We start from the raw sequence: 15,289 nt of genomic DNA on the forward strand, positions 1-15,289 counted from the left end.
GGAATCCCATCCGTCATCATCAGGCTGGTGGCTTCAGCTTCCTTCTTCTGGGAGAAGCATGTGGTAGTGGCTGTTTGTTCCTATATATATCTACCCCTTTATTTTGAATATAAATAACTCAAGGCAGGAATATACCAAATACTCTTCCCGCCTCCTATTTTCCCCACCACAACAATCCTATGAGGTAGGTTGGGCTAAGAGAGACCAACTAGCCCAAGTTTACCTATTTGGCTTTCATGCCTAAGCTGGGACTGGAACTCACTGTCTCCTGGCTATTGGCCCAAAGTCACCCATCTATGGCTTTCATGTCTAAGGCGAGACTAGAACTTACAATCTTCTGATGATTGGCCCAAAGTCACCCAGCTGGCTTTCATACCTAAGGAGACTAGAACTCACCATCTCCTGGTGATTGGCCCAAAGTCACCCAGTTGACTTTGGAATTAGAACTTATGGTCTCCTGGTTATTAGCTCAATGTCATCCAGCCGGCTTCCATGCCTAAGCAAGGACTAGAACTCACAGTTTCCTGGCTTCTAGGTGAGTGCCTAACTACTACACCAAACTGGCACATTCTCCTTCCTTTGGTGCAGTGGTGGGATTCAGCCAGTTCGCACAACTTCAGCAGAACCAGTAGCTAATTTTTGTTGCCCAGGCCCAGAACGGACTTCTGGAAGCGGCATCCACACAGAGAACTGATTGTTCACACATTTGAATCCCGCCACTGCTTTGGTGCCTCTGCCTAATCAGTTGGAGAAATTTGAAATTTTGTCACGGTTCTGGTACTACAATAGAATAATGCCATTATTTTCAGCCTAGTTTATATAGTGCACTCCAAATCACTTGCCTTTAGGAGATGGAATTGATTAAACCCTGAAGGCATAGTGACATTTGCTGTCAAAGAGGTAGAGTATAAATGTTCTGCTAGTTGGGTGTATATGTTGATTTTTTAAAAAGTTGTTTTAAGAGCAAGAGACTCTAATGCATCTATTTTGCATTCTTTTGCATTCTTTTTCTCTGTGTTTCTCAACTTTGGCAACTTGAAAATATGTGGAACATCAACTCCCAGAATTCCCCAGGCTGCATGCTTCCCATCATCAGCTTTGCTGGCTGGCTGGGGAATTCTGGGAGTTGAAATACATACTTTTTAAAGGCACCAAGGTTGAGAAACACTGCTCTCTATGTATTTGCTCCTGAAAACTACAATTTGGTGGGGAATCTCTTGGAGATGAGTGCATCTTATGACCCTAATTCTAATTTGGCAAAAAAAAAGTGGGCGGTTGTTTTTTTGCTTATGGCTTGGGGTGGGATGTAGACTTTGTCTTTCATTAGAATCTTGAGAAACACCCCATCAAAGAATCAATTAAAAGTATGAAAATATTGACCCATTGGGATCCCCACATCAAAATAAATTACTTTATGTCCGGCCAGAACTTGAAAATAACATTTAATGTAGCACATTACTTAAACAAAATGATCCGGTTGAGGTCTGCATATGTGGGACTGATTGGGGTAGATTGCAAGGGCCACTCCGAAATATAATGTTATCATATTTTATCTATATTTTAAATTATTGTACATTATTACAATTTCATTTTAGATTGTATTTTATTACTATTTCATCTTAAATTGTATTTTATTTTAATTCCATTTTAAATTGTATTTTATCAAATTCCATTTTAAATTGTACTTTATCAAATTCCATTTTAAATTGCCTTTATCAAATTTTAGTAACAATTTGTTGCTGGAACTTTGCACTTTGATATGGCCCAAGGGCTAATCAATAAAGTTGTTGTAGTAGTTATGAAAATATTAAAGCATTCATAAGCCCATAAAATTGTCTTGAATAGCAAAATGGAATGTCTTTTCACAGTTGAAATGACTCTGGGTTGGAACATGGTACATTTCCTAGATTTAGCAGGGGAAAATAAGGCAGAAAAAAGAGATATTCTGAAGTTGCTCTCAGCATTGCTCAGAAAGGCCGCTAGACGCTGGCGGATGAGCTAAGATAGCAAGCCACTGCTCTTTTCAGATCCCAGATGCTGACATTCAAAAGTAGGCAAGCCTGGTGGCATCACCAATAATCCTGCCAGATTTCAGCCATCTCAAGGGTAGGATTTTGTAACCTTATAAGATTGGATGATCTCATGAAATCCATCGGGGCAATGTCATTTTTAAAAATACGTATGTATATCTTTATGATTTTAACACATACACCAACTCTCTTTTTGGATGGGTTTTTTTAAACATACATTGTCGACCTATGCACTTGTGTTTTAGAAGCTTTAATTCCTGTTGCTGCTGTTTGAATCCTTACAATCCTTGAGGTACAGGTCAGCTGTCTGGGAAAAAAAAAGGTAGATGAGTCAGTTGATGCTGGAACTTTTTGTGCATGGAAGGACAATTCTCCACAACTCCCTCAGGTCTCTTTTCAGACTCCATCCACTTCTGAAATCTCAATTCAAAATCAGGCATCAAAAAAAATCAGATTTATCTGGGGTTTGCCTGCAATTCCTGCTCTCTCTGTTGCTTCACAATAAGCTAATCTCCAAGTTGCTTCCTTCTTGTCTTCTCCAGGGAAGCGACGATGATTCCGTGGATAAGAACAAGTGCTGTACGCTCTGCAACATGTCATTTACCTCAGCGGTGGTGGCTGAGTCACACTATCAGGGGAAAATCCATGCCAAAAGATTAAAACTCTTGCTAGGAGTGCAGCCGACTTTAAAAGCTACTGGTAAGTCCAACCATGTTGGTAAGAAAGAAGCCAATAAGATATCATTGCTCTTTGCCACAGCAGCTTTTTAAAAATAACTATGCCGATTGGGGAAGGAACCTAGGCTTGATACCCTCTGATGAAATTGTGATCATGGCCATCTACTTAGATTACTTTTAGAAGAGAATGGAGAACTTCCCCGGGGGATCAACCTATCAACAATTCTCAGCTTTGATGTCTCCATGCTAATCACAGAATCACAGAGAGTAGATTTTAAGAACTGGCTACTAGAAGAGAGCTATTGTACTCCTGTTTTCCTCCTTATGAACTCCTCAATGCCTCTGGTTGACCACCACTTGACCCAGAATCCTGGCTTAGGTAGGCCATGGTAACCTCAGGATTCTTCTTATGCTCTTATGAAAACTAAGTTATCTGGAGGGTAACGCTGGTCTGTAACCGTAATAAAAATTAATTGATTGGTTTGAAAAGTACCAAACTGGGAAACCTGGAGTAGATGCCTACTTCTGAAATGTGTATAGAAGGAAGTTCTTTTCCACTACACTCAGTGTTAGAACTCGGGGTCATCCATTAAAACTAAATAGGGCAAGAGCTAGGACAGAGTTTAAAAAGTCTTTCTTTCTGTCATATAAACTAAAAACTTGAGGGTCATGCCTTTAGATGCTTTAGACTGAGCAGGTTCATGGAGAATCTGATAATGCATGGCTACTAGTCACAGGCACCATCTCTGAAATGCTAGCTCCTGGGGAAGCAACAATGGAAGGGGGAGATAGTTATAGTTTATAGTTATAGTTTATTTGATTTATATACCGCCCTTCTCCTTGGTAGGGACTCAGGGCGGTTCACAGGGCATATATAAAAAAGACAATACAAAAATTAAAAAAGGATTAAACCCATGCCCAATTAAAACAGTAATACAAATTTAAAAAACAATTAAAAACCCATAATCCCCCATCAGGCCAGACCAGCTATTTCAAACAGGTGGGTCTTCAGGCCCCGACGGAAAGTTCGGAGGTCTGGTGCCATCCGGAGCTCCACCGGCAGTTGATTCCATAATGCCGGAGCGCCCACAGAGAAGGCCCTCCCCCTGGGGGCCACCAGTCGGCATTCCCTGACTGGCGGCACCCTGAGGAGGCCCTCTCTGTGGGAACGCACAGGGCGGAGGGGAATCGATGCCGGCAGCAGGTGGTCCCTGAGGTATCCCGGACCCATGCCATGTAGGGACTTAAAGATCGTAACCAACACCTTGAACCTCACCCGAAAGACAACTGGTAACCAATGCAGCTCGCGGAGCAAAGGTGTAACATGGGAGCACCGGGAAACTCCCAAGACAACTCTCGCGGCCGCATTCTGTACCAGTTGGAGCCTCCGAGTGGTCTTCAAGGGAAGCCCCATGTAGAGAGCATTACAGTAGTCAAGGCGAGAGGTCACAAGCGCATGAGTGACCGTACACAGGGCATCCCGGTTCAGATAGGGCCGCAACTGGCGCACCAGGCGAACCTGGGCGAAAGCCCCCCTAGTCACGGCCACTATATGATCTTCCAGGGTAAGCCGTGAATCTAGGAGGACTCCCAAGTTGCGAGCCCTATCCACGGGGGGTAAGAGCTCACCCCCCATAGAAAGAGATGGAACATTTTGAATGTCCCGGGATGCCGGAATGCACAGCCACTCAGTCTTGTCAGGGTTGAGTTGAAGTCTGTTCCTCCCCATCCAGACCCGAACCGCCTCCAGGCAACGGGACATCACGGCGAGGGCATCACTGGGGTGGTTTGGGGTCGAAAAGAAAAGTTGGGTATCATCTGCATACTGATGATACCCAACTCCAAAACCACGAATGATCTCACCCAGCGGTTTCATATAGATGTTGAACAAGAGAGGCGAGAGAACCGACCCCTGAGGAACTCCACAAACGAGAGACCTAGGGGTCGATCTCTGCCCCCCTGCCAACACCGACTGCGAGCGTCCCAGGAGATAGGAGGAGAACCACTGAAGAACTGTGCCTCCCACTCCCAATCCCCTGAGACGCCGCAGCAAGATACCATGGTCGATGGTATCGAAAGCCGCTGAGAGGTCTAATAGGACTAGGACAGAGGAATATCCCCTATCCCGCGCCCTCCAGAGATCATTCACCAGAGCGACCAATGCCGTCTCCGTGCTGTACCCGGGCCTGAAACCCGATTGGTAGGGGTCCAGATAATCCGCTTCATCCAGGACCAGAGGGAGCTGATGCGCCACCACACTCTCAACAACCTTCGCAAGAAAGCGAAGGTTGGAGACTGGACGAAAGTTGTTCAAAACAGCTGGGTCCAGGGCAGGCTTCTTGAGGAGAGGTCTCACCACCGCCTCCTTCAAGACGGTGGGGAAATAACCCTCACTCAGAGAAGCAGATATAACCGCCTGGAGCCAGCCTCGTGTCCTCTCCCTAGCTGCATAAACCAGCCAGGAAGGGCACGGGTCCAACAAACATGTGGAGGAGCTCAGCCTCCCCATAATCCTGTCCACTTCATCAGGGGTCACAGAATCAAACTCTTCCCAGATAACATTGACAAGACCGCCCGTGTCCTGATCGCCTGACTCTGCCCAGCTGGAGTCCAAACTGGTCCGAATCCGAGCGATTTTATCCGACAGATGTTGACTAAATTCCTCGGCACGACCCTGCAAGGGATCCTCCCTCACCTCCTGATTAAGAAGTGAGCGAGTCACCCTAAACAGGGCGGCCGGGCGATTATCTGCGGACGCGATGAGGGTGGAGAAGTAGATCACTCTTCAGTTCACACATGCCGTTTTTCTGAATGCATCTGGTTGATTTGATTAAGAATACTTGTTTAGTTAGTCATCAACTGGGACTTGTCTAAAATTCTTAGGAATAGAAATAGAAATAGGAGTAGGAATAGAATAGGAATAGGAATAGGAACAGAACAGAACAGAATAGAATAGAATAGAATAACAGAGTTGAAAGGGACCTTCGAGGTCTTCTAGTCCAACCCCCTGCTCAGGCAGAAAAATTATACCATTTCAGACAAATGGCTGTCCGGTCTCTTCTTAAAAACTTCCAGTGTTGGAGCACCCACAACTTCTGGAGGCAACTTCTGTTCCACTGGTTAATTGTTCTAACTGCCAGGAAATTTCTTCTTAGTTTTAGGTTGCTTCTGTCCTTGATTAGTAGTCCTCCCAGCATTACTGGGTTGTTTGTAAATAATGAGAAATATAGTTTGGCAGATTTTGAGGGCAGGAAAATGAGGAAGGCTGATCTACATAGCCATCCATCAGGTTCTGTCATTTCAAAAGTAACTCCATTTGCTTGAAATGTATTTGTAAGTTTGACACTCCTCCCTCTGGCGATGCATAACCTGTTCTGGAATTGCCTTTAGCTCAGTGAATGCATTTATACATCCTTCCAGCATCCCACAGAGTAAAATATCGTTTTACTTTTAACTTTGCAGAAATGTTTGGGCAGGGGGGGGGAAGATAAATTCTTCTTAAAGAGAATAAGAATTTCTTCTTTGGTTGGTTGGCCTCCTGAATTTTGTCTGAAGCTTCAGCTACCTCCTCCTCCTCTGCTTAGACTATCCAGACCCCATTAATTTTCACAATTAAGAAATCAAATGTCAGTAGCAGCTAATTTAGCCATTGGACTGTCAATTGCAACACTCGATGCAACGTTCTTACATGCAGAGAAGCTACATTTCCCCAATGCTGTGCTCAAAAGCCCAGACAGAAGAATAAAAGGACAAGCAGGAGTACACTGCATTTTACATTTGCATTTCATACTTCTAAGGGAAAAATCCGATTATTACAATCGACCTAGGACTAGCACCGTAAACGTGTTGCGTGCCTTATGTTACGGCTGCAAATCTCCAAATCCCATTTTGGGTAAGCTAAAAAGAGTCATCTTGGTGTGGTAGTTTGGGATCGAAATCCCCCACCACTAGCCACTTGGTTAGGACTAATGATAGTTGGTGCTAAGATACCCACTGTAATGGAAGGTTGTCTGGATTCCCAGGAGAGAGAAAGAATGCATTCCAGAGGAGCAAGAGATAAGCCAGTTCAGATCATTTGTGTGGAAGAAAGAGTGTTGAGACGGCTCCTCCCTAATAGTTCCCAGAGGTCTTTGATTGATGTTGAACTCCCAAAACGAAGAAAGACACGTCAAGGACTCTTCTAAGTGGTTTCCTTCATTGTTCCTCACCTATAGAGAGAATTCTTGCCAAACTAAAGCCATCTACTTGCACCATAAAATATACATTTTGGAAATTACTAGGGAGGAGACATCTTAACTCTCTTTCTCCCACACAAACTATCCGAATTGCACCATCTTTTGCTCCTCCAGAATGCATTTTCTCCCTCCTAGGAATCCGGATATAATCCCATCACATCCATCGTGATGGACGATATGGAAAGTGTAAATTAGTTTTTAGATACAGGTAGTCCTCGACTTAACAACAGTTCATTTACTGACTGTTTGACATTACAACATAACTGAAAAAAGTGACGTATGAGCATTTTTCACACTTAGGACCTTTGCAGCATGCCCAGGGATGCTTGGCAACTGATTTGTGATGGTTGCCGTGTCCTGGGGTCATGTGATCCCCTTTGGCAACCTAACAAGCATTCAATGGGGATTCAGTTAACAACTGTGTTATCATTTAACAAGTGCAGTGATTCCCTTAACAACTGTGGCAAGGTCATTAAATGGAGCCAAACTCACTTAACAAATGTCTCACTTAGCAATAGAAATTTTGGGCTCAATTGTGGCCGTACGTCAAGGACTACCTGTATTGGAATTTGTCCACGATTGCGGAGTTTTCTTTCACTTCCCAAAGGATCTCCATCAGGATTGCACAGAAGGATGGATGGCAGCTGGTGACATCATCTTACCTTCTGTCCCATCGGCTTGTCTGCTACAGGTTCTGAAGAGCTGATGCCCATCATGAACTACAATGCTAAATTAACATAGCAATGAATCCAAGCCTTCATTTCTGGAAAGGGTATCTGCTTTGAAGCCCCTTTCCAAGAGTTTGCCCAAACTGAGATTTTTTTGATGTGGTCTAATGAGGAAAGTAGTAAAAATAAATGAGCAGCACCGTATTACAGTAACTCCATTTATTTAACTGAATTTTTATTCCACATAATTAAAATCTAATATTTTTGGGAATGCGGTTTCAAATACGCAAGATGATATTGACTTTAGGAAACACACGGAGGTGCTTGGAATTTCTACTTGCAGAATGGTTGCAGAATAGAGTGAATTACTTTGGAAATAAAAAAAAGCAGCTTAAGTTGTCTGGAAGGCAATTTTATTCAAGCTGGGAAAATGCTTATATTGCTAATTAATGAGTTAGCAAAATTCTGTGATAGAACTTTCAGTAATTTCAACGAAATGCTTCCTCCCTCCCTCCCTCTGGCCCAAATTGCCTTATGATTCCAGGGGTAGCTCAACGCGGTGCTAGCTTGCCCGTGTATTTTAGAGCAGAGATGGGAAGAAAGGACCACCGTTAATGTTACATGACTCAGAATACTTTCTTGGGCCTGTTTCAAGATGACTAAATAGGTCAGGTCCCCCACAGCCCCAACCACTGAAGTTTTTTTTTTAAAAAAATTCAAGCTGGGTACATAAAATATAGAACAATAGAGTTGGAAGGAACCTTGGAGGTCTTCTAGTCCAACCCCCTGCTTGAACAGGAGAGCCTATACCATTTCAGACAGATGGCTGTTCAGTCTTTTTCAAAAAAAAAACCACCTCCAGGGATGGAGCAATCCACAACTCCTGAAAGCAAGCTGTTCCACTGGTTGATTGTCCTCACTGTTAGGAAATTTCTCCTTAGTAATAGAATAGAATAGAATAGAATAGAATAGAATAGAATAGAATAGAATAGAATAGAATAGAATAGAATAGAATAGAATAGAATAGAATAGAATAGAATAGAATAGAATAGAGCTGGAAGGAACCTTGGAGGTCTTCTAGTCCAGCCCCCTGCTCAAGCAGGAGAACCATCACAGACAGATGGTTGTCTTCCAGAGATGGAGCACCCACGATCTCTGGGAGTAAGCTGTTCCACTGGTTGATTGTCCTCACTGTCAGGAAGCTTCTCCTTAATTCCAGGGTGCTTCTCTCTTCGATCAGTTTCCAACTGTTGTTTCTCGTCCTTCCCTCTGGTGCTCTGGTGAATAACATAACCCCCCCCCCCCACTTCTTTGTGGCAGCCCCTCAGATACTGGAACACTGCTATTATGTCTCCCCTATTTCTTCTTTTCTTTAGAGTAGCCAAACCCAAGTCCCTCAGCCGTTCTTCGTATGTTTTAGTCTCCAGGCCTTTGATCATCTTAGTTGCTCTTCTCTGCATTTTTTCCAGACTCTCAACATCTTTTTTGTGATATGGTGACCAAAATTGGCTGCAATATTCCAGGTGTGGTCTTACTAGGGGTTTTATAAAGCGGTACTAATACTTCTCTCCATCCATTGTTTCTTGTCTTGCCTTTTGGTGGTTTGGAAAAATTCTCCACTCTCTTTGTCATTGAAATATATTGTGTGGACAATTTCTCTATTTTTCTCCAAATCAGGCCTCCCTTTTAGTAGAAACAGATCCAGCAAATAGTGTAGCATTAAGTGACAGACAGAAGGAATGCAAGCACATCTATGTAAAGACCAGCATAGCTTTGAAAGAGAGGAGGGGTCCCCCCCAAAAAAATCAAGATTTCCCCAACTTAGTTCTTTTGGATATAAGAGGAGGGAGAGAGAAACTCTGGCAGATTTTGGTTATCATTCCCTACAACGATAAAGTAGACTTTTGGTAGTCCTTTTACAGCGGACATGTCAAACAGAAGGCCCGGGGGCCAGATGCGGCCCATGAAGTGGTTTCATGTGGCCCGTGAAGCCATCCTGGAAACAGTGAGGGAACGGCCCCCACTGCCTTGGTCCTGGCCCAGAGACCTTCCTCCTGCCAGAGACCCTCAGATCTGTCCCACTCCTGCCCAGGCCCCCATAGGCACCCTTGATGCGAATGATGTAGAGCTGGCCACGCCCACCCTGTAAGCCATACGCACTCTAGCCACGCCCACCCAGTAGGCCACGCCCACCCAGGCCACCCCCACCCGGCCCCCTGAGGGCAACCGCAATGCTGATGCGGCCCTCACTGAAATTGAGTTTGACACCCCTGTTTTACAGTATATTTTCTGCCTGGTCTATATAGCAAAGGACTGACCCAAGGGAGTTGTTTGAACCATGAAAATCAGGACCTTCATACCTAAACTTACACCCTTGTCCACTTTATTCCTTAATAAGTAAACTCCACCTCCCCAATTCTCTTCTTCCTAATCAGATTTTTAAAAGCAAATTCTCTTTCATGAGATGGAATGAAAACTGCAGGAAATAAAAATGCAGGAGAAATTGACCTTCTAATTTGGGATAGCGCTTAGATATTCAACCTGTCTGGGGGTTTTGTTCCTGGAGATCAGCAGGGAAGTAGCTTTGCCCCCGACTCCTTGGGGTGCACCTGGCTGCTCTTACTGGACTTCTGACCTCTATTTTAAAATAAAAACCAGTAAATTGCAGTTAAGAACCTTTATAAGGTCTTATCTTGCGGCGATAAGGACGGCGAAGTCTAACTACTTTGCCGCCCTTGTCGCATCCGCAGATAATCGCCCGGCCGCCCTGTTTAGGGTGACTCGCTCCCTCCTTAGTCAGGAGGTGAGAGAGGATCCCTTGCAGGGACGAGCCGAGGAGTTTAGTCATCATCTGGCGGACAAAATCGCTCGGATCCGGACCGGCCTGGACTCTGACTGGGCAGAGTCTGATGTGGAGGAATCAGGCGGTCTTGAGCATGTTATCTGGACTGAGTTCGACCCTGTTTCCCCTGATGATGTGGACAGGATCATGGGGAGACTGAGCTCCACCACCTGTTTGTTGGATCCGTGCCCCTCCTGGCTAGCTTATGCGGCTCGGGAGGGAACACGAGGCTGGTTCCATGCAGTAATAACTGCTTCTTTGAAGGAGGGTGTCTTCCCTGCCGCCCTGAAGGAGGCGGTGGTGAGACCCCTCCTCAAGAAGCCTGCTTTGGACCCGGCTGTTTTAAACAACTATCGTCCAGTCTCCAACCTTCGCTTTCTGGCGAAGGTTGTTGAGAGTGTGGTGGCGCATCAGCTCCCTATGTTCCTGGAGGAAACTGATTATCTGGACCCGTACCAATCGGGCTTCAGGCCCGGACACAGCACGGAGACGGCATTGGTCGCACTGGTGAATGATCTCTGGAGGGCTAGGGACAGGGGCTGCTCCTCTGTCCTGGTCCTATTAGATCTCTCAGCGGCTTTTGATACCATCGACCATGGTATCCTGCTGCGACGTCTCAGGGGGTTGGGAGTGGGAGGCACCGTTTTACGGTGGTTCTCCTCCTACCTCCAGGGCCGCTCGCAGTCGGTGTTGACAGGAGGGCAGAGATCCGCCCCGAGGTCTCTCGTTTGTGGAGTTCCTCAGGGGTCGGTTCTCTCGCCTCTCCTGTTCAACATCTACATGAAGCCGCTGGGTGAGATCATTCGTGGTTTTGGGGTGGGGTATCACCAGTACGCTGATGATACCCAACTTTTTCTTTCCACCCCGAACCAACCCAGTGATGCCCTCTCCGTGATGTCCCGGTGCCTGGAGGCGGTTCAGGTCTGGATGGGGAGAAACAGGCTCCGTCTCAATCCCGCCAAGACTGAGTGGCTCTGCATATTGGCGTCTCGGGTTAACCATGTTATTCCACCTCTAACGATGGGGGGTGAGGTGTTGCCCCCCGTTGATAGGGCTCGCAACTTAGGCGTCCTCCTGGATTCACGGCTCAATTTTGAAGATCATATAGGAGCCGTGACCAGGGGGGCTTTTGCACAGGTTCGCCTGGTGCGCCAGTTGCGTCCCTATTTGGACCGAGACGCCCTACGCACAGTCACTCATGCGCTTGTGACCTCCCGTTTGGACTACTGTAACGCTCTCTACATGGGGCTGCCCTTGAAGACCACTCGGAGGCTTCAACTGGTGCAGAATGCGGCCGCGCGAGTTGTAATGGGGGTTTCCCGATACTCCCATGTAACACCTCTACTCCGCGAGCTGCATTGGCTTCCGGTTGCCCTCCGGGTGAAATTCAAGGTGCTGGTTATCACCTATAAAGCCCTACATGGCCTGGGTCCGGGTTATTTGAGGGAACACCTGCTGCCGGCATCAAACGCCCTTCGCCCAGTGCGCTCCCACAGGGAGGGTCTGCTCAGGGTTCCGCCGGTGAGAGATTGCCGGCGGGTGACACCCAGGGATAGGGCCTTCTCTGTGGGAGCGCCTGCCCTCTGGAACCAGCTGCCGGTGGAGCTGAGGACTGCCCCCGACCTCCGATCATTCCGCCGGGGCCTGAAGACCTGGCTCTTCGAGCTCTCGGGCCCAGACTGAGGAGGATTTTTTAATTTGGGGTTCTTTTTTAACTGACTACAGGGTTAATTTAATTTTTTTTAATTTGGTTCTTAATTTTTGTATTTTGGATTTTTAATTCCCTGTAAACCGCCCTGAGTCCTCAGGGAATAGGGCGGTATATAAATACAATTAAATAAATAAATAAATAAATAAATAAATCCTCAAAGCATCAAATCTCTCCAAGCTGGCAGGGGGGAAAAAAGGCAGTGTTGAGTGGGTGAACTTCAGTCATTACTTTTATGTCAGCATCCAACTGACATAAATTCCAAAGTTGCTACCAGCTAAGCAAATGGTACTCCAGTCGGCTTCTCCCCCAGGGAGCTGAGAAGCTGATAAACAAAGAGAGTCGAAAGGAGGAAATCTCTTACTTTATAGCCCAAAGTGCTGCACTACAACATGTCCAAAACACTGTCTGACAAGCCCTTCCTGCAATTTTCAGCTTATGTCAGTTTTTTAATCTACAAGGCACTCAACTCACAAGGCTATTAAAAATAATTGGTGACATTAGAAAAGAGGGAATTGGGGTTATTTATTTCCTTTAAACTTTCACATATCTTTCTTTCTTTCTTTCTTTCTTTCTTTCTTTCTTTCTTTCTTTCTTTCTTTCTTTCTTTCTTTTTCTTTCTTTCTTTCTTTCTTTCTTCTTTCTTTCTTTCTTTCTTTCTTTCTTTCTTTCTTTCTTTCTTTCTTTCTTTCTTTCTTTCTTTCTTTCCTTCTTTCCCTTCTGTTTATTTCTATTTGTCTATTTCCTTCCTTCCTTCATCTATTCTCTTCTTCTATTTATTTCTATTGTCCTTCCTTCCTTCCTTCCTTCCTTCCTTCCTTCCTTCCTTCCTTCCTTCCTTCCTTCCTTCCTTCCTTCCTTCCTTCCTTCCTTCCTTCCTTCCTTTCCTTTCCTTTCCTTTCCTTTCCTTTCCTTTCCTTTCTTTTGTGTTTTGTCCTTGCATAGCTTGAGTAGTAGCTGCAGGGACCAGGAAGAAATGAAAAATTTGATAGGAATTCTGCAAAGCCCTCCTCTATTATATTCTTGAAGGGACGTGGTGGCTCAGTGGGTTAGGATGCTGAGCTTGTTGATCAGAAGGTCGGCAGTTTGGCGGGTCAAATCCCGAGTGCCACGTAACAGAGTGAGCGCCTGTTACTCGTCCCAGCTTCTGCCAACCTAGCAGTTCAAAAGCACGTAAAAATGCAAGTAGAAAAATGTGGACCACTACGGTGGGAAGGTAACAGCGTTCCGTGCGCCTTTGGCGTCTAGTTATGCCGGCCACATGACCACGGAGACGTCCTCGGACAAGCGCTGGCTCTTCGGCTTTGAAACGGAGATGAGCACCGGCCCCTACAGTTGGAAACGACTAGCATGCATGTGCGGGGGAACCTTTACCTTTACCTTTATTATATTCTCAGTACATATAAAGGATTCTCATCTTTTAAAGATCAATCATATGAGAGAAGATTAGAGATCGCTGCAGATAAATAAGTGTTTCTTCTCAAGGGCTTTGATTCAGGAATAGATCTATGAAAGAGCTTGAGTGATATAGTAGTGAAAGTCCTGGATGAAGACTACAGAGATCCAGGTTTAAGTCTAACCTCATCAAGGGGTGACTTTGGCTCAGTGGTGGGGTTCAGATATGTGAACAATCGGTTCTCTGTGTGGATGCCACTTCTGGAAGTCCGTTCTGGGCCTGGGCAACAAAAAATTAGCTACCGGTTCTGCCGAAGTGATGTGAACTGGCTGAATCCCACCACTGCTTTGGGTCCTTCAGTTGAATACAGCTGTCCTTGATTTACAACCATTCATTTAGTGACCATTCCAAGCTACAACAGCCCTGGAAAAAAATTACAGCAATCCTTGCACTTGCAGCCATTGCAGCATCCCTGTGATGATGTGATCAGAATTTGGGTGCTTGGCAACGGGCATGTATTTACGATGGCTGCAGCATCCCAGGGTCATGTCACTGCCATTTGTGACTTTCCCAGCCAGCTTCTGACAAGCAATGGGGAAAGCCATAGGATTCACTTAACAACTGCAATGATTTGCTTAATGACCGTGGCCAAAGATGTCATAAAATCGCATATGATCCACTTAACAACTGCCTTGCTTAGCAATGCAAGTTCTGCTCCCAATTGTGGCCATAAGTCAAGGATTAGTAGGAGCAGTTAGAATGTGGCTTGAAAAGTGAATTCGATTTCAGTAGGTTTCTTCTTGATGTCAGCCTTGAAAGTTTTGGGGCACTCTTAGCAATTCAGAAGTAACCGTTCGTGCTTTTTTTTTTTTTTTTTGAAAAAGTAAGAATACTTTCACGCCCTGTCTGGGGTTTTCTTGAGGCATCTGGTTGACCAGAGTTGGATGCAAGATGATAAAGTAGATGGTCAAGTGGTCAGCCTTTGGATGGGAAGGGAAAGGAGGTGAGTTTTAATCAGGGGAAACAGCCTTTGAAGGAAACTGGAAGGAGAGCAATGGATGGAGCCCAGTTTTGCTATTCTATTTTGTCCTTTTGTTTTGTAGGCTGATGGGATTTTTCTGCTTTATAAATTATGTCAAGCCAGTGCTTTGTTTATATGGTTGGTGCATTTTCCAGCAGAAGATAGGAAAATGTGCAGGCAGTGTGACTGCCCACCACTAACCTAGATTGTCAGAATTTAAAAGGAATTTATCACAGGTTTCTATGGAAATAGAGTTGCCAAAACAAACTCCATTATGCAAATGACAACACTGAACAAAGTCTACAGATGTCAGCCCCACTGAGTAGAGCAGACTAGAGACTCAACTCCACAGGTAGCCTGAAACTACTCATGTCACAATTGGCTATAATAAGAGAATTTTGCAAGTCTGATTGTTCCCGTACACCTCTTTCTTCTTAGACAGGATAACCTAGCAGTTCGAAAGCACGTAAAAATGCAAGTAGAAAAATAGGGACCACTACGGTGGGAAGGTAACAGCGTTCTGTGCGCCTTTGGCATCTAGTCATGACCATGGAGACGTCCTCGGACAAGTGCTGGCTCTTCGGCTTTGAAACGGAGATGAGCACCGGCCCCTAGAGTCGGAAACGACTAGCACGCGTGTGCGGGGGAACCTTTACCTTATGCCTTTTTAGCCAGACATTGACTGAGAACGGTACCTGCGAATGAATGATGT

At 45.3% G+C, this 15,289-nt stretch overlaps 1 protein-coding gene across 1 annotated transcript in view; it reads left to right on the forward strand.

Moving 5' to 3' along the window:
- The window catches only part of ZMAT4 (zinc finger matrin-type 4), a gene marked incomplete at both ends in the record, with an annotated part of 106,601 nt that overhangs the window by 48,721 nt on the left and 42,591 nt on the right, over positions 1-15,289 (forward strand). Inside the window, one exon of the mRNA XM_081333586.1 lies at positions 2,573-2,729. Within this exon, the coding sequence (XP_081189712.1) occupies positions 2,573-2,729 (157 nt within the window). The remainder of the gene's footprint in view (positions 1-2,572; positions 2,730-15,289) is intronic.

Source organism: Vipera berus (assembly GCF_964194415.1).
Source record: "Vipera berus genome assembly, chromosome: 8".
NCBI lineage: Eukaryota > Metazoa > Chordata > Lepidosauria > Squamata > Viperidae > Vipera > Vipera berus.